We start from the raw sequence: 24,700 nt of genomic DNA, 5'->3' as shown, positions 1-24,700 counted from the left end.
AAGCAGTTCTTTGTGCCCAATACCAGATCATTGCTTTTAACAACGACAGAGTATGCAGTCCTAGGTTGCCACAGCCAGATGGTTACAGATGGAGAAAGAGGGAAGAGGAATGGACGACTGTAGCGATGCGTAGAAAGTTCACCCAGAGAATTTGCTACAATCTGAGAGAGGGAAATGGGAGGGTCTGTAGACATGTTGCATATATAGAAAAGACGGTTTTTACTGGCGTCACAAGACCATGCAAAGCCTTTCAATTTCGTTACCGTAATGATTCGATTTAGCGCCCGGGGCGCTTCTTGGCCCTCGGGGGGCGCTTTTCGGCGGGCGCTTTTCGGGACGGGCGCTTATTTAATTTTGGACACCAAATGTATCACATCGTGTGATTGTGTCAGTTCTTATCTGTTCATTTGCGTATTTCTGTCGGTGCGGCCGGCGGCGTCAATGACTTCGTGGGCGCTAGAATGGGGGCGCTTATTGGTGGGGCGCTTATTTACAAACACATTTGAAGGGGGGGGGCGCTTATTCGGAAGGGGGCGCTTATTGGAGGAGGGCGCTAAAACGAATCATTACGGTAAATTGCCCAACGTCGGGATATTCATTGATTCCTACTGACATAACTAGGAAACTGTATGGCGAGGGGACGGCAGGGACTTTGGTTCCAGGTTCAATGAACCACAAGAAAATGCAGCCTCGATTTTATGGTCACGTGATCGAGATTATCCATATCAATTTAATAAGATATTCTTTTGGACATCTCAGACTATCGAAACTGCTAATAGTTATTCAAAAATACCAATAAATACCACATTTTTGTGAAGTTCATCATTCAGCCTCCTTTTCATGCTAAGCCAAATAGGCGATGGCCTTTGCACGGGTTACAAAATTGCCAACAACATTTATCAACATTTATTGTGTCCCTTAGGTCCCCCTTAACACTTCTAAACTAGTCGGCAAAAATCTTCACGAAATTCCCACGGGAATACTATTGCTCCCAGACTAATAACGACAATCGGCGTAACGAGATTTTCGTTTCAGCGGTTCTCTTCCGATCGCCGAAGTTTATAAAAAGCCCTGTTTGGCTGGGTGACCAACTGGAAATTCCCCTTGTTGTGGGCTACCGAAATTAGAAACTTTTCAGGCCCTGCTGTCTCAATCGAAGCGAGGAAGTCCGCATGGGGCAAGAGCAGAAATCCTCACTCGAAATTCTTAACTCGTAATCCCGGCTTCCCCCCCCCCCCCCCAAAAAAAAAAAAAAAAAAAAAAAAAAAAAAAAAAAAAAAAAAAAAAAAAAAAAAAAAAAAAAAAAAAACAAACTATCCCCGAGATCGACCTAAAGAATGATTTAAGAAAATATATATAGCTATCCTTCATTTCATTTAGCGGGATATATTTACTATTTGTATGTTTGTTTGTTTGTTTGTCCAGTTTAACGTGGTAAAGTCAAGATAATATGCTAATATAAAGCTATAAACGATATTACGGCCTATAGTGTGGTAGCCTCCTTCGCATACGTTCTTTGGGCTCGTCACGCGCGTGGAAAATTCGAAAAATTAAAAAAAAAAACACTTAAAATACCGGTTCCAGGAACCGCTGTCTGCAAAACTGCAAAGAAAGAATTTAATTTAGTTCACAGGAAACACTCAATTTATTTATTGAAAAAAAAAAAAAACAACAACAACAAAAACAAAATACAGAAAAAAAGCAAAAAAATCTCGTTACGCCGATTTTCATTACGCCGTTACACCAATTACTAACACCCATCATCGATGGTCAATGATCACTCATTGGTGATCGTGATTACTTGTCGATACCTTTTTGCCGATTACTCATTGATTATTCCCCTTTCATTGTACGGCACAACTAGAACGGATTGTGGCGATCATGAATAATAGGCAAAGACAAATTCTAAATGCAAGGTTTAACGTGAAAAGTAACTGAATTCATAGGCGTCGAAAGACTCGTCTAACGCCCTCCGTCTGACAAAAGAGCCATGTCATATGACGGAAGGTCGAGTTTTCTGTCTCACTTTTATAAACGTCTGGAAAATACACACGTTAAGGTATGCACCTCCGTTGCTCGGCCAATGTTGGCAGGTCAAGGACTTGTAACAGGTCCCTGAAAGGAGTGTTTTTGTCACTAAACACAAAGGGAATGGCTCTTTCGTTTATTTTCTCCAGCTTAGTTGCAGAAAGTTTAACTGCTGCAGGAGTGCTACGATTCTGTACAGCAATCAGACAGCAATTAAAACGTGGGGCAAGAAATAACAAATAAATTCAGCCTGTTCCCCATACGCTTAAATGTTGCAACCTGTTCCTGCAGACTTTGTTGATTATATCTAAAGGACGCACCGATACAATGGCTAAGATTTATGTCCACGATAAAAATTACAAAAAATAGACGAGTTTCCCGTCGAAGGCGGAGTTTTTATTTTTCTATCTGAATACTCTATCTGAACCATTTCTAAAAATAAATGTGAATTATGTGAACTGGACTTAAATACTAATTGGTCCTCTCTCACTTCGATTTAAAAGTTTGTTTTCCTAACAGGCGAACAATATATATTGACAGGAGCCCTGATATTGATAAAATCAATGACTAATCAGACTGAAAATTTTGTGGCCTATCTTTCAGTCGTCCGTTGGTCATCGGTAATAATCAATGACTAATCAATTGATTCCTCATCGATTACCCATCTATTACTCATCTATGTCATCGATTTATTACGTCTGGAAGGGAGGAATCTGGGAGGTCTGGTAACCTGAATTTAAATGCAAAATCAGCAATTACCCTATTTATTCGATTTAGCGCCCTGGGCGCTTATTAAATTTTTGGACCTTGAGGGTGGGCCCTTATTCGAGGCTGGGCGCTTATTAAACTTTCACCATTTTTAGCAAGTAGTACGTTTATTTTGCAAGAAAACAATGTATAATAACTAAACGTGAAGGTGTACGAAAGCTGAATTTTAAATTTTCATTGAAAGTTTCAGTACTGAAAACTAAAAAAACTCGGTCTTCGCGATAGTCTCTTAGTAGTACTTCGTCAATTTTAATCTCAACTTCAACAATAATCAAAATTCTTCTTGTGCCCTCATTTTTTCCTACCTACAGGGTGGGCGCTTATTCGAGGTGGGCGCTTATTCGAAGTTGGGCGCTTAATCGAATAAATACGGCACTAAAGTTATTTACAAATCACCTCCAATCATATACAAGAGGCTGGAAATCTCTCAAACATACAGGACATATTTGGAGGTAGAAATGTGTCGCTTTCCTGTGAAGGAGGAGGGTAGAAGGAGTCTGTATGGGGCCTGTCCCTAGCTGTCTTTAAATGCCAACCTCGTCCCCATTGGAAAGGAAAAGCGCCCAAAAGCGAGTTTGTTCAAATGCCAGGCCCCGATTAAGGTTCCTGGAAAGCCGATCATGCAATTAGCGCTAACCCACGATTGAATTTATACCCACGAGTAAATTTATTCCTAACGGAAAAGGACATTCCTAACGGAATAAATTTATGGATTAGCACTAAAAAAAGTTAAAAATCTAAAAAAGAATCTGAGAATCTAATTATCTATATATTAGTGCATATATAATAACAATTTAAAAAATTAAAAATTACAAGTTTAAAGTGCTTCATTACTACAATAATTACAATATTAAATTGCTACATGACGAATGCTTCTTAAAAATTCTTTTGTGTCGGCCATGACTGCAGAAAAACACCTTGCATGCTCCTCAGGCCCTCCTATGGGGACAAAGTCAGACCTTATAAAAATTTTGCACTACTTCTTTTTAAATTTATTATTTAAACAATAATTTCGTTTTTTGTTTGTTGGGGCCGTTATTTTTTTTTTTCACCCCAGTGCTCAGCCATTTCTTCAATACCGGTTTTACTGGCTTTCTCTGGGTTTAATCGAAGGAGAATTAACCGGGGGTTAAATTTGCTTTCGGGACCACCCTGCTCTCCCTTGATTAGTTAACCTTGGAATAAGAAATTTAATCGCGGAATAACCGCCAATCCTGGGTTATTTTAATCGCCTTACCAGGAACCGAGGCCAGGCATGTCAAGTCTCCGGCATACATTGGTTGGGAGGGGGGAGGTGGCAACGACAGCACCATTATTTTCGAAAGTGCCAAAACAATTGACGGTAAGAGTTGCTGTGTACCATCGTGTTTTACGCAATCCCTGCGATACCCCCATACCCCGGGAGTATGTACGTTTGCTGCCTTATTGTGATGAATCTTCAAGTTTTTGTCGAAGAGGAAAAGTTGCTCCCAAAACGTCAGGTTGATACGTCCATTGTCGTTATCTTCTATTCTAGATCGCTTATCGTCCGTTGATTTTTTCGACCTTCAATTAAGCCTGAATTTCCCATTGTATTTGTAAGTGCGTTCTAAGGCAAACGTTCTACTTCTTTGATGTTGTTCCCATGCAAAACAAATTCCAGTTTGCTACCCAATGGATCTTGATCGGAACTAATTTATGATCTCCTTTTCATGTTTTCAGCCGCACCAAGGTGTGGCCTCTGACCTGTCTCAAGTGTTTATGTCGAAATAAAAAGAGCACTGAATCTTCTGGTTCTTTTGTGGTGTAGATTTTCGAGGACATGATTAGGGTAATATCAGCTATTTTTAGATTTTTAAGGAAACCTTTGAACCATTCTCTTCTAGGGTAAACACAAAAATTAGTCATGTTCCTTACAAGATCAAAACAATCACAACAAACCTAGACAGGAAATCAAAGGTTATATTCTTATTAAAACAGTCCAAGTGGCTCGAGTAGTCGAACACAAATCGAGTCACGTTCATAGGAAATGAATTCGCTGTGGTCTGATGTGAACGCTTTCAACTGTTAAAATCAATATTGCCGTGTACGTTTGTTCAAAAACTTAAATACGTCAATGTTTCATTTCAGCGTTAAAATTTATGCTTCCTTCAAACAAAAACTCGTTTTTGCGTCGCACTAGAAACCTTTTCAGAAATGCGATGGCGGATTATGATCTACCTGTGGAGAACGGAATAAACGGGAATCATAACAAGGGCAGCGCCCAGCAGTTCAGTAACTAAGTCGTTTTGCTGGCTTTGTGACAAAGCCAGCAAAACGACTTAATTACTGACGAGACCTTCACGATTACTTAGCATTTTAGACGTAAAAGACAGCTGTGTTTTGAGTTAAAGCCTACCCAAGATTTTCTTTATAATCATAATAACCTTAAAAAGTTCCACTAAACCTGGTACGCGTTTCGAGACATGTATGAAAACCTAACTAAAGCTAATATATTTTGAGAGGTACTTCAGTTTTCCGGCCAGTGTAACTAACAGAACGACTAAATATATTTAGTTGCAGTCTGTCATATTAAACCTACAAAGTAAAAATGTTTTTATTGAGCCCGATACGAGAGCAGATAACAGTTATATATTTTTCCCGTGATTGTGTTGCCATAACAAAGATGACAATGGTAGCAAATTTACATACAAACGTATCTAGCCTATCTTTTACGTCAATGAAATGTCCGGCTTTTTATCCTTTAGTTACTCCTTCCTAGCCTAGCTGGTTCCTAGAGACATTAATTCATAAACTTAAAAGCACATTCAACATAGTTATAAAGAAATCCGTGTTAAACATGAAATAATGTTTATTTTAAAAATTTTTAAACCAACTTTACGCTGCTAATAGCAACACTGATAAAGAGTGCAGTGACATCTGTTTCACACCTCTAACGCGACGTCTATACATAAAGCTAGTAGAAAACAATTTTTTCTATGCGCACAATGAACTAAAACAAATCAAAAGCGTACTTCTCGATGCACTTAAATCGATTTTAGCAGTGACGAGTTCCATTTACGCACGCTTGCTCGCGGTAATTGACTATTGACCAAATAGCGCGTCACATCTACACCTGTCTGTGGACTCGAATTTTCGTTCTGGGTTTTCTTCGTTGGCATTATCTTTGATTTTATAATAGCTTAAGCCCCTACAGCTTTCTCTAAATGAAGCCAAGTCGAGTCAAAAGAAACAAAATTCAAGCTTCACTAATTGCCCATTAGCAATATTTGCCCCATGAAGTAAAACGGCACACGGCGTTGTTATCAACAATTAATTTTGAATTTCATAATTTCGTTGGCGTTTCATTTCCAGCCGTGAGAATTCGAACGCCTGTGCGTAACAAACCACGGAAAAAGTTACTACACAAAACTGCAAAATCCTCTTGGTTCATCGCGAAATAATTCCCTCTCAAGCGGTTCCTTTCATGAGGGCTTAACGTCATTTACTGTTTTCGCCTCCGGCTAAAAAATGCCCAATGAAGGACGTGCAATAAAACTTGGAACAATGCACTCTTGGAAATTTGCCTTTGTCAGGTGTTGGCAATAATTGTAGTTCTAGCATACTCGCTGAATTTCATGCAACTTTCCACGACGAGTTCGATCCCCGGTTTGGGTTAGTTCGTTATCTATTCTAACATGATCATGACAGTTTGGCCATTAGTTTTCCGCCGATATTGACAAGTACTTACGTGACACGGTGACTCAGCCGACGTACAAACCGCCGAGCTCACACGGGGAGAGGACGGAATTAGCGAAAAACTTCAAATCCGTTTTGTTCAATTTGAAAGACCCAGATTTGTCGCAATGGTCTTTTTAAGGACGACAAAGGAATGACGTGTTTAAAGAGAAATTAACAAGGCAAGAGAAAGCACTGGAATGGCCATCAAACGTGTCGTGCATCTAGTCTGGCTTTACATGACTTTGCTCGTCGGATACCGATTACAAGGTAAATTTCCTTGTTATACGTGTTTTCAGTCAAGTTTTCTTTATTTAAACTTTGTCTTTCATATTCCAGGACACACATTTTGATTTTGTACTTTGCTATTGATCACACCTTTAGTGTTATGTTATAAAGAGCTGCTGTAGTTTTATTGTAATTTTGACACGAAACTGGTCATAGTGACCCGACAATTCTTTTCATTTCTGAACAGCAACGGCGCAGCCACCAGAACAACATGGCTGTCATGAAGAGCATAGAAGCTGCGTCAGGGATGCCCAGTTTCAAAACTGTAAGCTGCAAACGTTTGGTTATGTTTTTAGTACAAGTGAGAGGAAAAATACTGCGATAATTAGCTGGCTTGAGAAGTGCAGCTGGGTAAAATCATTACGTATAAGCATCAAAAACGATTGGAAGGGCTTCCGGACGGAGCTGATAAGGCGGCCTAAACTTGATATTCTTCGTTTGTATGCGTGCATTTTAAAACTGGAGTGCATCAAATTGAATGGGAAAGAAAGGGGTCTTTCAAAGGCAGAGTATAAATAAATTTAAATAGAAGACTTTAGCGCAGCTGCATAAAGGCAGCGTGGTGGGTATTGTTTACAAATTACAGTTGGGTATTCTAATTGCTGCAGTGATGACAGGGGCGTTTTGGAGGAAAATGCACTTACCACGACAGGCTTTGTATAGAACTTCACCTTTATAGCATTGCGAGTTTGTTTAATGTCAGACTTGCGACATAGAATTCGCCTTTCTAGACATTTCTTAGCGATTATACAGATTAAAGTAAATACGACTTGACGGGAATGGATTAAATTTGCATAGGAGCGTATCAGCGAAATCTACTTCAATAAAAGGTAATAATCGGAAACCTTTTTTATAGAGAGGAAAAAGAATTTGAAGTGCTATTACTTGGTATAATTTTTTAATAAAAACATGAAGACCCAAGGAGTTAAGTCTAAACTCTTTAATTAATGTCGTAATAGAAAGGAAATAAGGTAGTTTTATTTCCATTTTTTTAAATTCGCTCAAGCTCACGCTTATCAGCTTTGTAGCTTTCTGGCGGTTTGTTTACGATTTTAAAAATTAAAAAAATGGAAATTAGCTTATTTATTACGGCAGGCAAAAGCAATCATCAAAGTGAAAAAGACAACTATGATTATCTAAAGTTCCTGTTTGTTTTAATGCTTGCTGTTTGCGTACTTTTAATTTCGCCTCGTGTCGTCTACTTCCTTTAGGGAAAAAAAATACACCACAAAACATCAATCACGCAACTCCCAAATCATTGACTAGAAAACGCGGAAAGCTTTTTACAGTGAACGTGAAGAGATTGTGGCCTGATCTTATTAGAACGTGCAGTAAATAACCTGTTATTCTAAACAAGGAAAATTTGGATTGGACTGGGATTAACTGCAATGGGAATTTGGAATGTTATGCTAATCTTTGATAACATAATAATGACACTGCGCTTAAAATGCGCAAGTTTGTCTACATCGATTTTTTGCGTAGTTATACCGAATCAAATTAAAAGAACGTTGGGAAATAAATAAAACGTTTTGGGAGTATTTTTGTAAATAATTTTGCAAATTTCTAAACTACATACACAGCCAAAAAAAACACATTACCGATCTGGATCAAGAGAGCTTACCTTGATCATCAAAATAACTGAATAACAGAGAAGTTTTCTCCATGACTGGTGAGGACAGCTTCTAAGAATATATCAGTCATCAACATACCCATGTGTCTGAGTTACACACAATTTTGTAAGCTGCGAAGAAAAAAAGAACCCCTGATCAGTTCTAAATGTTATGTTCCAAGAACATTTTTCTGTTCAGAGCTTTCTTCACTGTATTGTAAACTAAATGTAGTATAACATCACATAATTTGCTCAAAATCCCCCCCCCCCCCAAAAAAAAAAAAATAAATAAATAAATAAATAAATAAATAAACCCTCATTTACATGTAATTCTCTCTGCACATTTTGCACCTTTGCACTATTCTCATGACAGCATTCTTTTTATTTTTGCCACTTTGGGAGTTTGATGGTGACAGAACATATCAAATCGAGCCTTGGGAGGTAAAATCAACTTATGGTACTCTGATGTTAATATGTCCAATTATCTTCTTCAAGTCATTAATTACTACTTCCCTTTTGCAGGTTCAAATCACAAGTTTGCGCCAAGGATTTCCAAAGACCATCTACTGAATGTCAGCGCCACAGTAAATAGTACTGCAAAATTTAAGTGTTTGCAGACAAGATATGAAGCAGGTTTATCTGCACCCCAAATTGACTGGATAAAATGGGACAACATTCCTTCTGCAGTCTCAGAACTTGACATTGATTATGGAAACTTCACAGTTTTACATACAAACTCAAAATACAAAATTAAACCAAGCACTGATGAAGAGGGGCAACATGTTTCATACCTTTCAATTCACAATGTGACACAGGCGGACATTGGGTTGTACTCTTGTGTTGTATGCAACCAGTATGGAAGAGATTACAGCAGCGCCTTCCTTAGTCTGAACACCACTTTACGTCCAGGTTGGTTGAACAAGATCGAATACTGCTAGCATATTGTACATAGATCACTTCCTGTAAAAGGAGTGTTCCTGCAACTGGATTTTCCTTTTCTGCAGGTGACAGGTGACATTTAGCCACCTGTGAACAACTCCATTTGAAGAATGCTTGTTTGTTTATTCCTCCGCTTGTTTCAATTCTTCTGCACAAATTATATCAGAAAAGGAAAACCTGTGTAGAGAATTTGAAAACAATAATTTGAAAGTTTAAAATACTTCAGATCAGTGTCCCACACAAAATTTTTTAACAATTAATCCATAATTTAATATATTAGAAAATTCATTTGGTCTTTAAAAGTCATTTATAAGTAGTGTCAGCACTTCTGTTATAGTACTTAGACATAACAATATTTGACCTTTGAATTGTTCTACAGTAATCTAACATATATTTTGAGATCAACCTATTCTATTTTCTTATCTATATACAAATGCCACCTTATCCACATTGTGGAGAGTTGCACTTGAGGTCAAGAGCTATTTTTGTGTCTAAACTCCACTAATACTCTAGTGCTGAGTTCTTAGGCAACACTTTTTATTCCCTCAGTGCCTCTCTCTAACCCGATGTATAAATAAGAACTAATGACCCGTCAAGAAGGAAAGCTGACAAAAGAGGTGTGCATGGGGGTGCAACCTTAAAACACTTGGTATCCCATCCAAGGGGCGTAAAAACTGAGCAACAACTACTTACTTCATGCTACAGACCTGAGGGGGAGGGGGGGACTTCCTATAGTGGACTATATGGGAAGGGGTATCTTTCAGGCTGGTACGGATTTGACAAAACAAGGTATACAGAAGATAGGGAAAACTGTCATTTAGGTATTTAAAAGACAAATTTAAGTATTTTAAGGGGTTATTCAGAGATGCAGTATCATTCCTGTAGGTATGTAAATGGGTACCATTTCCCCATTGAAGGTATACAAAAAGGGTACCTTTTCTGTTGAAAATGGAAAATTAAGAGGGCGGGGTAATAGACCTCGGGCAAAGCCTCCTCACGCAATTTTTTTCGAAAAGGTCGTTGCCCAGGCATGTTGCCGACATTGCCTTTCACTATAACAATGTTCTTTTCCTTCCACATCCTTGTAATTTTGCTTTTTACCCCAGCCTTAATCCTCAAGCCTCAGTTCCAGTTTTCAAAAAGATTAAAAAAAAACTCTCCTCCTGGCCTCCACAAATTCCTGTTTTAAATTCTTTTGATGATTTAGCTTTTGATTGTTGTGACCTGACTACTATACTTCTATGCCAAATCCTGATTTTGTTTGGTCATTTTATAAGAATTATAGACTAACAAAACAATTGTTTCTTGCAGTGTTGCCGACAACTACTGGTACCACAATAACACATTTTACAACAAGTAAAATGAACAACCAAAGAATTAAAGTAATTGTGGGTTGTGTAGGAGCATTTATAGGTGTAATCGCAGCTGTCATAATCTTCCTACTTATCTGGAAAAGAAAGGAACTCAAGCATCAGGGACTGCCAATAATTCTACAAGAATCAAATTCACCTGGTGAAGAGCGTGACAGTGCACCTCCTCTTCCAGCTAAGTTACAAAATGGACATCTGTCAGCAGCAACACAAAGAGACTCACTTATACCCCTAATACGAAAAAGAAATAGTAGTTACAGATCGCAGCTATCATCATCCGCATCTGGTGGAACAATCATGACATTTGCAGATGGTATGCTTAGTTTTGAACTTCATCAGGATTTACAGGGCATCAACTCTAACAAGTTTTGTAAGACGTTTCTAAGAATCATTTCAGAAAGAAAGAGAAAAAATAGTGTCCTAATTTTTGTCCTAGTTTTTTTAAAAACAATTTCCCACCTATCAATAGCAAGAAAATCATACACTCAAAACAAGGAAATTAAAAATTCATGTAATTAAATTTGTGAGAGATATATCTGAAAAGAAATGATCAATACCGGTAATGGTTTTTGGTGGACTAAGAACTGACCAAGGACTTGTTAAAACCACATTTACACCAAGACTGGCCCCCATTATTCAAAGGGCGGAGAACTCTGTCCATCACATAAATCCCTATCCAGTGGATTAAGTGCTACAAAACAAACTACACTATCCACTGGATAGTGTCTTATCTGGGGGGATACCATTATCCATTCTGAACAAATTCCAGGGCCTGCAATTTTTTTTTCTCCAGCTTAACTGGCTTTAGAGCAGGCCTGCTTCGGAGGGGGGTGGAGTGGCATTATGTTTACTTTGCAAAAGTAGCCTTTTAAACCTATGTTGATTCTTTCAGAAATATTTGAAGATCCACTAGATGAGAAATGGGAGGTTCCTAGAGAATCAATTTTTATAAAGGACCTAGCTGGAGAAGGTGCATTTGGTTACGTTGCAAAAGCAGAAGCTTTCGAACTGCCAGGCAACAATCCTACTCCTTGCACAGTTGCTGTCAAGATGTTGAAAGGTTAGATATTTTTAATGCTGTGATTATAGTAACCTTAAGGTGATTCCTTAGTATTGCAATAATAATTATTGTACATCCTTACTGTGCGTAATTTTACACATAATTATTTCTCGTGACAGAGTGCACACACTGGAAAAAGTACTTAGCCAGTACTTGTGAAAGTATAATATTGTAGACTCAAGATCACTGCATGCTAGGAACGCTTAGAATTAGTGTTGATTAAAAATGTATGTTTTGTTCCTGGGCCTTGAAGACAATACAGGACATCTACTGGACAAAAAGAAATTTCTAGTTCATGTTTTGCTTTCTTCCTATTTTTTCTGCTCCCACAACAATGTAAAGCTAACAGCTCAAATAATAAAGTTTCTGGAAGCTGAATTATTATAAGAAAATTATTTAAAGGTATATGCTAAGGCCACTCTGCTCCTAAATGAATATGGGGAACCTCTTTTTTACTTCAAAATTTTGGTTCCCATCCGATGAACAATAGGCAAAGTTTGAACGAGAATCTATTGTCACAGTTCTGTTCAATGAAACGACCTTATAATGTTGGAGCTCTGCCAGCCACTCTTAAATTTATTTTAATTTGTTTTACTCAGACAGCACTCTACTAATTTTGTATAATAGTAAAGAATTTTATCTGATAAACAATTGTTTTCACATGTGCGAAAACAAAAAAGGAGAAAAATAGTAATGCAATATTACAAAATAATATTAACAAAAAAGACTGATTTAAAAAATGCATTGCTTAGTTATATTATATTTTTTCAACATGCAGGAATTTTTAAGAACATGAAAGAAGTGTGTGAGAAGCACGTCTCACACTTCTTGACTGTTCATAAAAATTCCCAAGTGCTTATATAACTCAACAACGCATGAGGAGCAAGTTTGTGTATTTATTTTATAAAATGTTGAGGAACATTGTGCATGATCAAATTTGTGACAGAAGTCACGTGCATTATAACTTGATAAAGCACGCATATGTGGTAGAGTGCATGCATGCTTTATAAGGATATCACAATAATGAACTTGACCTGACCAACAGAATAACAGTGTAGCAATATTAGTTGTAATATCAGAGGCTCAGTGTTAAACCAACCTGTAAAAAAAATCGTTAACTGAGTTCAATATCAAGTTCTTGTGTTATCTTGTCAATACTGACATGTTGATATTAAGTATATTTTAAAATTTTAGTTTATTTTTAATATTTTCAGTTTTTAATATTGTAATGCACTTTTAATCATTTTTTATGTTAAAAAACGCGCTATAAATTAATAAATTATTATTATTATTGATATCTATTTTACACAGAAAATGCCACTGATGCTGAGTTATCTGACCTAATATCGGAAATGGAAACCATGAAAGAAATAGGAAGTCATAAAAACATAGTGAACTTTCTTGGGGCCTGTACAGTGCAAGGTAATTATAGGCTGTAACTGTACCTCAACTGAAAATTAAAAATGAAAGTGCACATAAGCTTACTGCTAATAATTTATGCACTCACTTAAAACACCAATGAAAACGTGCTTCACCTTCAATGTCTCATAATTTGTCATTTGTGTAATATTGAATTCAAATACTTTCCTGGCATGGTATATAAATTCATAAAAGAGGGGGAGGGACAGGAGGGTAAATCTCCCTCCTCTCTACTTTTTGCGCCAATTTCTCCCTCCTCCCTACTTTTTGTGCCAATTTCATCCTCCTCCCTATTTTTTAGGGAAAATTTCTCCCTCCTCCCTAATTTTTTTGGCCATTTCTTCCTCCTCCCTATTCTGTACCTCCCCCCTCATAAAAGTCAATTGAAAGAATTTGGATCAGGTTAATAAATTATGGTGAAAATTTAGAGCAGGTCAATGGAATAATTGCAAGCTCAATTAATAGCCCATAATATTTTTTTAATAGCCATATTATACATGTATAATGGTGTATCACTACATGAAAAGTTTTTGTATAATGTGAATTGCAGACAGAGAATAGAAAGGAGACTAATTTTTGGAGCTAACCGGTGAAGCAAAAATAGTTGAATATTAATACTATTAATATGAATCTAGACATGACAACCACTCGAACGTTCACAGTTGGGTTCAGGCAAGGTGCAGTCTAATTTTATCGATTGAGCAATTTTTATACATGAAAGTCATAAGACTACTGCAAGCCAATAATGTTCAATTACGTATAAAGTCACTTAGCGATATTGCAACATACTTTGTACTTGATACTTTGTAGTAATCTAGCTATTTCATTATTAGTCTAACTACCGAGCATTACAGCATCAGCATTCGCAATTATTAGCTTATTATAGCACTTTTAGTCAGCATTCTAGCTTCCCCACCCTCCCACTTCCATGGGTTCTCAAGCTTTTAACTGGGTAAATGGTTCCCAAGTACCCCATGTGTTTACCTATAGCGCGTTTGTTTCTAAGTTGCGATCCCACCTTGCCATACTGGGGGTAGACCCGAAGCTTTACGCGGGTCATTCGTTTCGCAGGGGCGGCGCTTCCTTTGCTTATCAATCAGGCGTCCCTATTGAACTGATAAAAGCTCTGGGCGATTGGCGTTCCGATACCGTTTTAATTTATTTAACTATGCCATTAACTGTGCGCCTGCATTCAGCCAACATGCTCTGCAAAGCCATCCTACTTCATACCTAACACATACTCCCACATTCTAGTTCACACTACTAACCTATTCACCTTCCACTTTGGGTTTGGGCCTTTAGTTATCGTAGGTTTATTTCTGAGATTGTATTTTGATTTTACATATCGTTCGTGTTGTATGTAAGTGTAGGATCTTAATAAACTGCCTGATCCCAAAAACGTAGCTCTGGAGTGTGTTACTGTGTTTAGGTTGAATATTAATACTATTAATATGAATCTAGACATGACAACCACTCGAACGTTCACAGTTGGGTTCAGGCAAGGTGCAGTCTAATTTTATCGATTGAGCAATTTTTATACATGAAAGTCATAAGACTACTGCAAGCCAATAATGTTCAATTACGTATAAAGTCACTTAGCGATATTGCAACATACTTTGTACTTGATACTTTGTAGTAATCTAGCTATTTCATTATTAGTCTAACTACCGAGCATTACAGCATCAGCATTCGCAATTATTAGCTTATTATAGCACTTTTAGTCAGCATTCTAGCTTCCCCACCCTCCCACTTCCATGGCAGTTATGATTTTATCTATGTATTGTAGTTTTTCCGTAATTTAAAATTTTATAATTTTCAGTGTTGTTTCTAATTGTACAAGGCCGTTGTGCCTTTAGTTATCGTAGGTTTATTTCTGAGATTGTATTTTGATTTTACATATCGTTCGTGTTGTATGTAAGTGTAGGATCTTAATAAACTGCCTGATCCCAAAAACGTAGCTCTGGAGTGTGTTACTGTGTTTAGACATGTATATAGTACATGTAGGTAAAATCTAATTGAATTTACTTTATATAATTTATCAGAGATGCAATCCAGGCTCTTTGTAATGGGCAATTCTACAACAATAAGACTATAAGCAATAATGTACAAATTTTCTACTTTCAGGTCCACTTTTTCTGATTGTTGAGTACTGTCCACATGGAAACTTAAGGGACTTTCTTCGTGACAGTCGACCATCTTTGTTAGAGCCCACAGCAGAGAAGACAGAACCCCAGTTAACTCTTAGGGATCTTTTATCAATAGCATATCAAATTGGCAGAGGAATGAGTTACCTATCTTCTAAAAAGGTATTTTTGTTTCCAACAACTTAAGTGATAACTAAATGATATTATTGTTATCATAATTTTTGTATGAAACCCCACTTTTTCAAATGTGTTATTCCTAAAGGTAAAAGTGTTCAGATTAGCTGACCTGGATTATAGGCACTGGAGTAATTGAGGGTGCAAGTTGGACTGCACCCTTTTATATCGATCAGTACTTATAAGTTATTGCTATCATTAGAATAACATAATAAAAATATTAACTTTTTGATATCATCTTCCAAAAATTTTCCAAAAGATTGTTTAAATTTAGTAAGTAATATCTATATTTTTAATCTTTGATTTTCTGACTAAAATTCAATTTGTTTTTCTCACAACTTACTAGTGCATACATAGAGACCTGGCAGCCAGGAATGTTCTAATTGCTGAGGACTTTGTAATAAAAATAGCAGATTTTGGATTGTCTAGAAACCTTGGCAATACAGACTATTACAGAAGAACAACTCATGTGAGTGTTATCTTAGTAATTATTTTAAATTCAATCATTATGCTCCTTCAACCTTGTGAGCTAATTCCTGTAACTATTCACTGGCTTAATACCTGTCAAATGAGCAGAGTTACAATGGTCAGGTAATTTTATAGCCTGCGAAAACAGCCGCCTCTCACGTTCCGATCCGCTTGCTACATTCAGCAAGCGGATCGGAGCGTGAGAGGCGGCTGTTTTCACAGGCTAGTAATTTTAAATATAAATACAAAAAAAAAAAGATTTATTCCAAGTGAACACAGTGCGAACAATAAGCCACTTAAACTCTTAACCATTCCTGTATTTCCTCAACCCCAGCAGATACACATGCATGAATGAAGTACTGTACAAGTATTAGAAAAGGAAAATTGGGTATTACAAAATCCCCACCCTCCCCTCCCCAGAATACACAAACTTCCTGGAGTATTAATATTCAGGAAGCAATTGAAGCTTAAATAATCCCCAGGCAGTGATGTAAAGAAATATCTTCTTAATGTGCACTTTTGCACTTTATTTTAGGGGCGTCTCCCAGTAAAGTGGCTTGCAATAGAGGCCTTGTTTGACCAGCAATACACAGTAAAGACTGATGTGTAAGTCCAAATTAACCAGACCAAATAACAGTATCAGGTACTCTTAGAGCCTATGACAACAAACTATATGGAAAGTACCCTCCCCGGGTAATAGTTACAAAGAAAAACATAGTCACTAAGGCTGTTTAAAATGCTGACTTGGAGTCCGATCATTGTGGAATATAGAAACAATTCAGAGCAAATTGCACACCGCTTTTTTAGCCCCAAACACCAATCGTGTTCAAAAAGATACTTGAAGCCAAAATGCTCCACTTCTGACAGCATTTGCACAAAAGATGGGGTTTCATAACTCATTATTCCATCGTCGTCGTGTAAACAGAAGACATAACTGCAGTGGAAATTATGAGGTTTCAATTGAAACTTTGTCCATGTAAACAATGCCTCAGACCAGATAACAATGTTACTTCATTACAGTAAGCTTTCAAACAAACTCTGTAAGTCCATTCTTGTCTTAGTTTACAAAATATTGTGCCTATACATTCATGCATATAAACAAGCTCCTGAAATGTGTAATGCTACCTACTAAACTTTTAATTTCATGTTATCTGATGAAGCTAGCAAGTAGTTCTAATAATCTGACTCTGTCTGTACTTTAGGTGGTCATTTGGAATACTTTTGTGGGAGATTTTCACTCTTGGTAGGTAGAAAGATATACCAGAATACTTGGTAATTTATGAACAAATGAAAGTTCAAGGATTCATATGATTGTAAGGGGATGTGCATAATGATGGGCATTGATCATTTAAATAATGTAATGCAGCTAATTTATTTTAAGTCTCATATAATTGAATCTTCAACCCTTTTCTGCTGTCTGAACAGGTGGTACACCTTATCCAGGAATTCCTGTTGAAAGATTATTTACAATACTGAAAAATGGATACCGAATGGAATGTCCTATAAACTGTCCTCCTAAAATGTGAGTGGGATGTGTATATGTATAGATAAAGCATTTAACAGCGGACAGGTTACAGGTTAACAATTATAATACTATTGTTATCCCCCCAAAAATGGCAAAACAGTACCCAATACTTTGGTGCAATAAGTAGAAGTACAGGTACAGAGTCTTAGACTAGTTAAGATAATAATAATAATATTAGGAGGGTTATTTAGCTAGTCGCATGACTTGTATCAAGTGTGCTAAACAATGGTTCTCTCCTTTTAATATTTGTTTCAGCTATGAAATAATGCTAATATGTTGGAGTGAAAGTGCCAAAAGTCGTCCTTCATTTACTGAGCTCTGTGAACAGTTAGATGCAATTCTTTCAACAGAAACAGCTCAGGTATGGAATATATTTATTTGCTGATGATCATGCTGATCCTTAAATGATCCCAACAAACTGGGTATCTATAATCTGCTTTCTCCAAATATAGTTAGCCAAACCGCCTCTTTCAGGCTATCTACCAATTTTATTAAGTTAATAGGTGGGAACAAATGGGAGGTGCTTGCTCTTGAGAGATAACAAGGTTCTTTCACAAATGTTGTCATTTAAGTAAGATGACCGCTTACAAAAGTTGGGCACTCAAGGAGGTTTGATTGTATTAATCCAAGCGTGCAGGTCACAATGATACTGATCAACAAAGAAAGATTGAGCATGTACAGTAAAGACAAAAAATATAGAGCAGTTTTCAATTGAGTGTCGTAAAACCAAAACCAAAGTTATTACTGTGGCCAATCACAAAGGACACAGACAATCCAGTGAACCGATCAAAACTCAAAGTAAATACATGTAGCTGGCACGCAGCGCGGGAAAACGTGCGCAAGCGAGTCACAATTGGTTTTGGTTTTACTTGTGATTGGCTGAGAAAGTGGCGCAAGATTTTTAAACCAATCACTACGCGTAGTAATGCAAAACCAAAGCAAACGCAGTTTACTTTCAACACTCAAGTGAAAACCGCTCTAACATGCAAATTACTAAAAGAGAATTGTTACCAAGTTCAAGTTGGTATGCCACAGGACTGACATAGCACATTTAAGTTTCTTTATGGATAAAAAAATCAGTGTTTCTAAGCCTATACATGAACATAGTTTCCAACATGTAACTAGACATTAGTTAATGCCCTATCAATATGGGTAATTAAATATGTATAGCTATGAAAGCCCTACCAAGCCATTTCTACCCACCTCTAATTCCTCTGTAAGTTTGAGGATCCATCCTTTTACCCTTATCCTATCTCTCTCCTTGGCCAGTGGATATAGTTAAATTATTTAATCACAGAAAAACGTTCCAAACTGTGTTTATAATGACTTGTAAACTATTTCATATTTTTTTGTAATTTATACCAGTAATTCACAATTTAACTTGTGATGTAAGTTGTTGTAAAGCACTATAGAGTAATTCTAGAAATAGTGCTAGATGAATGGGTATAGGTTAAAAAACGTGGGGGGGGGGGGGCAGATTTACATTTTATAAACAATGTTAGGAATCATCTTATGGCATGACAAACAAACAAGGATCAAAACCCGCCATTGACAATTAAGTGATGTTTGTTTCATGTTTTAAAATTCCACAGAAATTAGCTGCAAGTTCAAAAGGTCATGCTAGCGGGCTTTGATTGGCGGATTTCGATCCTTGTTTTTTAGCCTGTCAAAACACGACGGCGTAAAATTTATATTTTGTGATCTCTCATGCAAAATGTCGTCTAAAACTTGTTTCAAAACAAATCATGCAACGCTTGGCATTCAGTTGGAACATATTTTCCACCACCTGATCATGTTTACGAAGAGCCGAAGCTGTACAGATAGCAGTGCAGTCAAGGATTTCTGCTAAAAATAATATTCGGATGTTATGAAGTAATGATAATCTCGTTATAGTAGTTTGGCGCAATACACAAATTATAAATCAAAGTTTTACAAATCCATGATTTACAAATCCAGTTGAATTTACCAAATTTTAGTCCAACAATAACCCTCAGGATCTCTCAGGTACATGTATACTGACTTGCGATCCTGACTTGAAGACTTGGCTTGATTATCAACTTTCTGTGCTTAAACTCAAATTTCTAGCTCAAAGGATAGGTTCCCTTGTCCATTCTATGTTACATTTTATATCTAATAATACCAAATACATTTATATGCCATCTATTATTAACTTTTATATTTTTGTTCATTTTAGAAAATTAACTACCCCTAGGCCATGGCCTACCCCATGGCCTACCCCACGTTTTGTATCTACCCCTATATGAGTGCAGTAAATTATTATAGAATAAATTATAAAATATACATATTTGAATAAATTTACCAAGGAGATAAACTTGTTACCTTCAGGAATACATCGAGATCTTGGCACAGTCAGTTGATTGCCTGGCAGAGGTTGACATGGAGCCTGATGAAACTGCTGAAAGTGGAAACCAACAAGAGACAAAAATCAACACCACAGTCTAAATACTAGCTAGGCCCTTGTTAACAGGCTAGTCGCGAGGAGAGTGATTGAGACCCAAAGACCCAAGTACTGTTCCCAACATTGACCAGTAACTGTTCTATCACATGCTGAGATCAGCCAGCTAATCATCTTGTTGATGATCTTACTCTATGTGGCCATGGCAAGCCACATGCAAGAAACCAAACTTGATAACAACAGTTCATAGGTATAAGATCAACACTCAGAGTCTCACTCCGGGTCGATGTAAATTAACTGTAAGTGACCATGACTTTTGTGCAGGCTGTAGCCACTGCACACTTGACCAAAGGTCTTTCCTAATGGCCTTACTTCATCCCCCAACAACAAAAATGTTATTAGCCAGTCAGGGAAAGAAAATACCATAGATGGAAAAATTCCACAAGCCTGAAAAAAGAATTTTAAATAGCCCCAGGCAATTTGACAGAATTTTCTTTGTACTTTTTGCAAGAACAGTTGGTTTATATTGGGGAGTAGTGGCTTTCGTGTATTGTCTGGACTAAATTAATTTAAATTAAAGTTAGTAATTTCCACAAACAATCCTTTGATACCATTAAAAAATGGTACATCAGGTATACTTACAATCATTATTTATACAAAAAATAAATTAATTAAATAATTAAGATGAAAACCCTTATTTATTATTATTTTTACCTACAGCTGAACCTCTCTATAATGTCCACCTGTCTTTGGTGCCATTGTAGCAAGGTTTCATTTCAATAAGAGTAAAAAAAAGGAAAACGTAAATGTTGTTTTTATGTGGTCAATGCGTTTAACTACACCAAGCTAGTTCTCAAGCTAGTTCTCAGACAACAATATTTTGATAATAATAACAAGGCTTGAATCCAGACCAGATTTCAAGTCCAGAGCTCTCCCTAACTACTTGGCCATGCTGCTGCCTAAAATTTTAATTAAAATTAAAAGTAAGTAAAATGAACTGTCTAAATCAATGAGTTGAGATAAAAAAATCCTGGTTATTGTAGAAAGGTGGTTATTATCGAGAGGTTGGCATAAGTGGATGTTTGACTGTTTTAAAATACACAAAATTTAAAGTGTGTAGTTTAAACCTTAGCTCACAGACAAAATAATAATGTTAAGAGTTTCTAAGGAGTTAGAAGATGGTAAAAGGTTTTAAAAAATTTATCAACACTGTGTACAAAAAGTGTGTGAAAGACAAAGAGAAAAAAATAACACTTGGAAAGTTGTACTTGTCTTTGTACTGCTGACTACATAGGGCGCAGGCAAGACTCTGGCAAAGAATCAGGTACTTGATGGCAAATACCTTTAGGTATAAGATATAGTTAAATGCATAGTACTGTGGGAAATTTTATAATTTCCTCTCTTAATTGTATTTGGACTCACCCTACAAGCTTGCCAGGCACAGCACAACTTGTAAAAATAACTCTCAACACTATACACTAAACCATCTCATATATAAGGTTTACAAGTACCGGTATATGTTTTGCTTCAATTTTACCCTTCAGTTGGTAAAATCTGGTATTTTCATTTGTTTTATATTTCATTATGGTATAATTTATATTACCATACACCAGAACAAAGGAAAATACCAAAAATTTTTACCAAGCGTAAATTAAACCACAACATATACAATGCAGAGTGCTGGCTCGGTATAACAAACTTAATTATTTGTTTAAAAAATATTTCGTTCATAACACATCATCAGTTATATACCTGCTCAAATAGTTATAATTCACATACCGTATTTACTCGAATAAGCGCCGCCCCCGAATAAGCACCGCCCTCAAATAAGCGCCCGCATTTGGGACAATAAAGTTAATAAGCGCCGCCCCCCGAATAAGCGCCGCAGTCCCGATGCAGCGCGTATTTGAGGAATTTCTTTCAACTAAAAACAGCACTTCAGAGCAACTCTTAAACAAACTTGGACATTTTTTCCATCAAAAGCGATGTTTTGCAGTTCAAAGTGATTATTTTACTGTTCGCCCATTAGTTTTCCATCCAACATTCTTACAATACGTAGTTCTGAAAATGTTGTAAAGGCCGCGAACTTTGTCAGGACAACTAGCGCCACTCTTGCAAGAGACGAATACTGACGATCAAAAGACGCTATTTTTTGATTACTGTAAAAGTTTATACTCTTTGTGGCGTTCAAATTTTAAATAAGCGCCGCCCTCAAATAAGCGCCGCCCTCGAATAAGCGCCGCACTTGAGGCGCCAAAAATTTTAATAAGCGCCGCGGCGCTTATCTCGATGTAAATACGGTACCATCAAGGTTTATTATTCAACAAAATATTAATTGTCATGATTCTCATATATGGTTAGAAAGTCCTTGTTATCTGTCATCCCTACATTAAACAGATATCCTGTGATATTTATGCAGTGATATTTATAAAGTCGTTCAAAGTCTAACAAAGTGCTACAGATCCACAGTTTTCTTACTGTAAAAAAGCTTTTCATTGACAGTTTGTTGAATAATAAAACGATTATCATACTCAATCTTGCAGAATATCATCTGATTTTAACAAACTTGCATTGGCCTACAGCCTCACTGGCTAAGTATTGGCCAATATTCTACGTGATTTTTCAGTATCATTGTTAAATATCATTATTTCAGTTTCCAATGCTAGGCAATATTTTAAATAATATGCCTGCAATACTAACTTATTAAATGAGGACTTAACACATATACCACAAATGTACAGGTTTAGGTAACAAGTTGTAAATATATAAGTCCCTGTATAATAAAATTAATCTGGAGTTGTTCATTTGTAACTTAACAGTGTGTGTTTATGAATTATTGGGAAAGGCAACATGAATAAAATACAATGTGAATTAGTCATTCAACACCAAAAAAATACTGTTAGAAAGTAAAAAGAAATTCTATTTTACCTTTTCAAATGAATCCATGGCAAGCTCAATAGAATACAAAAATGCTTTTGGAGAATGGAAGTGGGATGACTTTGCAAGGCAGAGGATGAAAAGGCTGGAGCTCAAATATTTTGTGGAAAGCCTGAATGCATGTGAGGTCAGGAAAACAAAACCTCCATTATTTAAATAATTCCTGCAGTCATACTCCCCACCCCACACCTCTGCCTTTTTCAGAACATTAGTACCTAGCCTCCAACGCAGTTGTTTTTAGGAGCGATCATGTTTTGAGGAGTAAACACGATCGTCCCTAAAAATGACTGCATGGGAGGCTAACAAGTACCCTGCAAGGTTGTCAAAAGTAGAAAGTAGCTGGCAAAAATCACCCACTACTTTGTGCCGTTTGTCAAGCTACTCTACTGGGATTATCCTGTGGTTCTTTGATATACTTGATTTCCACCGAGGCGTATTAAAATTTGTATGTGCGTGAAAAAATTTAAAACAGACAACGTATGAAAGACTTGCGTAAACGGTATGCAAGCTTTTCATACATATCTCTAAATTTTTTCAGGCACGCACACGTAAAGGCACATAAAAAATTATGCGTCAGTAGAAATCAAGTATTAGTAAAAGATGGCAAAATCAGCCACCTTCTTTGACAATGCCGCCGGGGTAACATTGTCCCACCAACTTGACTGGTAGTGCTTCCCTTGCTGATCAGATGTACTTATTAATAATTTTCATTTTGTGGTTAAGCACTTTTCAAGTTTTAGTTTGCCAGAATTTTTTTTGTTTACCTTGGCAGATGCTGTAAGTGTGAAATTAAACAAATGCTTCTTATAAAGCTTTATATATAAGTTTCTTCACCTCACTTTGCAACCTGGTAAGGAACATTTTCTTTTAGTTTAACTCTTTTTTGTTATATCCCCGTATTAGTAGGGGAGTTTTTTTCCCCATCTAGGTGGTTGATGACATTCTAATAAAGTTACTATCTATTTATCAGCTTTCCTACCTCAGCTTACCTTCAAAGGGTCTTCAAAATTCGTTGTTTTGTAAATAAGAGACCTTCACAGAAGTGAACTGCTTTCAATCAGCCAACCGAGTCATTCATTCAGAGTCAGTGAGCGGTTCGTTGTTTAAATAAAATGACATAAACAGTGACAAAATGTAAACCAACGTAACAAATTCCCAAAACTGTTACTCGACTTGTCCGACTTGTCCAACAAGGACAACAAGTCAAAAATCTCAGCCGCGCGGCCGCGCCATCTTCCCGCGGTTTTCTTCAATTGGGCCTAGTCTTCATCGGCTACAAAAATAGAGCAGCTCTGGGAACTAGTAACTTGCCAAACTTTGATTTGCATCAAAAGGGACCAGATTGCACGTCACAACAACAGCAGATAAAAGAGTTAAAAAAAAGTTCAACGAAACTTGTGTGACAACAGGCCCATTTTCATACAGTAATGCTAAAACAAAAGTTCACAGATTGAACAAAGTTGAAATATTTGAGAGGGATTGCATCTGAGGGGTGCGGGGCCGGGGTGGGAGCTGTGGGAGGGGCCCGGGGGTGGCGATGGATAGGGGTCGCCGTCGCGAATAGGCTCGATTTCCGCCGCCTTCTCGGGTCCGGTCTTTCATTTTCCCAAAAATGCGGCTGGAAATCGAGCCTACGTCGCGTACAACCTCTCCAAAGTTACCTTAAGTACAACCAGAAACCCATGGTACAACCCCTTTAAACAAAATTAAAAAATACCTACACAAACAACAAATAAGTTTCTACATGTATACAAGTTTTACCTAAACGAAGCCAACACAATGACGCAATTATGCAGGGATTCCTTGGACCTTTTCCATTCCCGCCTTTTGTTCTTTTCAGCATGCAATTTTTAAGAAGC

General features: G+C 37.0%; 1 protein-coding gene and 2 long non-coding RNA genes across 4 annotated transcripts; 1 reads left to right on the top strand and 2 right to left on the bottom strand.

Moving 5' to 3' along the window:
- Window positions 1-1,826: 1,826 nt before the first annotated feature.
- On the bottom strand, window positions 1,827-9,315 carry LOC144643584 (uncharacterized). 2 transcript variants are annotated; one of them, XR_013568923.1, is made up of 3 exons: window positions 9,181-9,315; window positions 8,402-8,521; window positions 1,827-3,735 (listed from the first exon to the last, which is right to left on the bottom strand). It is a non-coding gene; the product is annotated as an uncharacterized LOC144643584 (long non-coding RNA). The 2 variants fall into 2 exon arrangements; XR_013568924.1 differs by lacking the exon at window positions 1,827-3,735 and adding an exon at window positions 7,825-7,985.
- On the top strand, window positions 5,947-21,678 carry LOC144643514 (fibroblast growth factor receptor 3-like). The gene is made up of 13 exons (XM_078502794.1): window positions 5,947-6,762; window positions 6,968-7,045; window positions 8,912-9,298; window positions 10,640-11,011; window positions 11,591-11,758; window positions 13,070-13,180; window positions 15,302-15,483; window positions 15,842-15,964; window positions 16,499-16,569; window positions 17,166-17,206; window positions 17,389-17,485; window positions 17,744-17,849; window positions 19,835-21,678. The coding sequence occupies exons 1-13, from the start codon at window positions 6,693-6,695 to the stop codon at window positions 19,949-19,951; spliced, it is 1,923 nt and encodes a 640-aa protein (XP_078358920.1). The 5' UTR covers window positions 5,947-6,692; the 3' UTR covers window positions 19,952-21,678.
- LOC144643583 (uncharacterized) lies at window positions 9,369-24,639 on the bottom strand. The gene is made up of 4 exons (XR_013568922.1): window positions 23,831-24,639; window positions 19,829-19,904; window positions 10,838-10,929; window positions 9,369-9,505 (listed from the first exon to the last, which is right to left on the bottom strand). It is a non-coding gene; the product is annotated as an uncharacterized LOC144643583 (long non-coding RNA).
- Between the last annotated feature and the right edge of the window lie 61 nt (window positions 24,640-24,700).

The sequence above is a fragment of the Oculina patagonica genome, chromosome 2 (genome assembly GCF_052425735.1).
Source record: "Oculina patagonica isolate OP01 chromosome 2, crgOcupat, whole genome shotgun sequence".
Taxonomy (NCBI): Eukaryota; Metazoa; Cnidaria; class Anthozoa; order Scleractinia; family Oculinidae; genus Oculina; species Oculina patagonica.
Note: the sequence above shows the minus strand (reverse complement) of the source record. Positions and strands in the feature narration are given on the sequence as shown.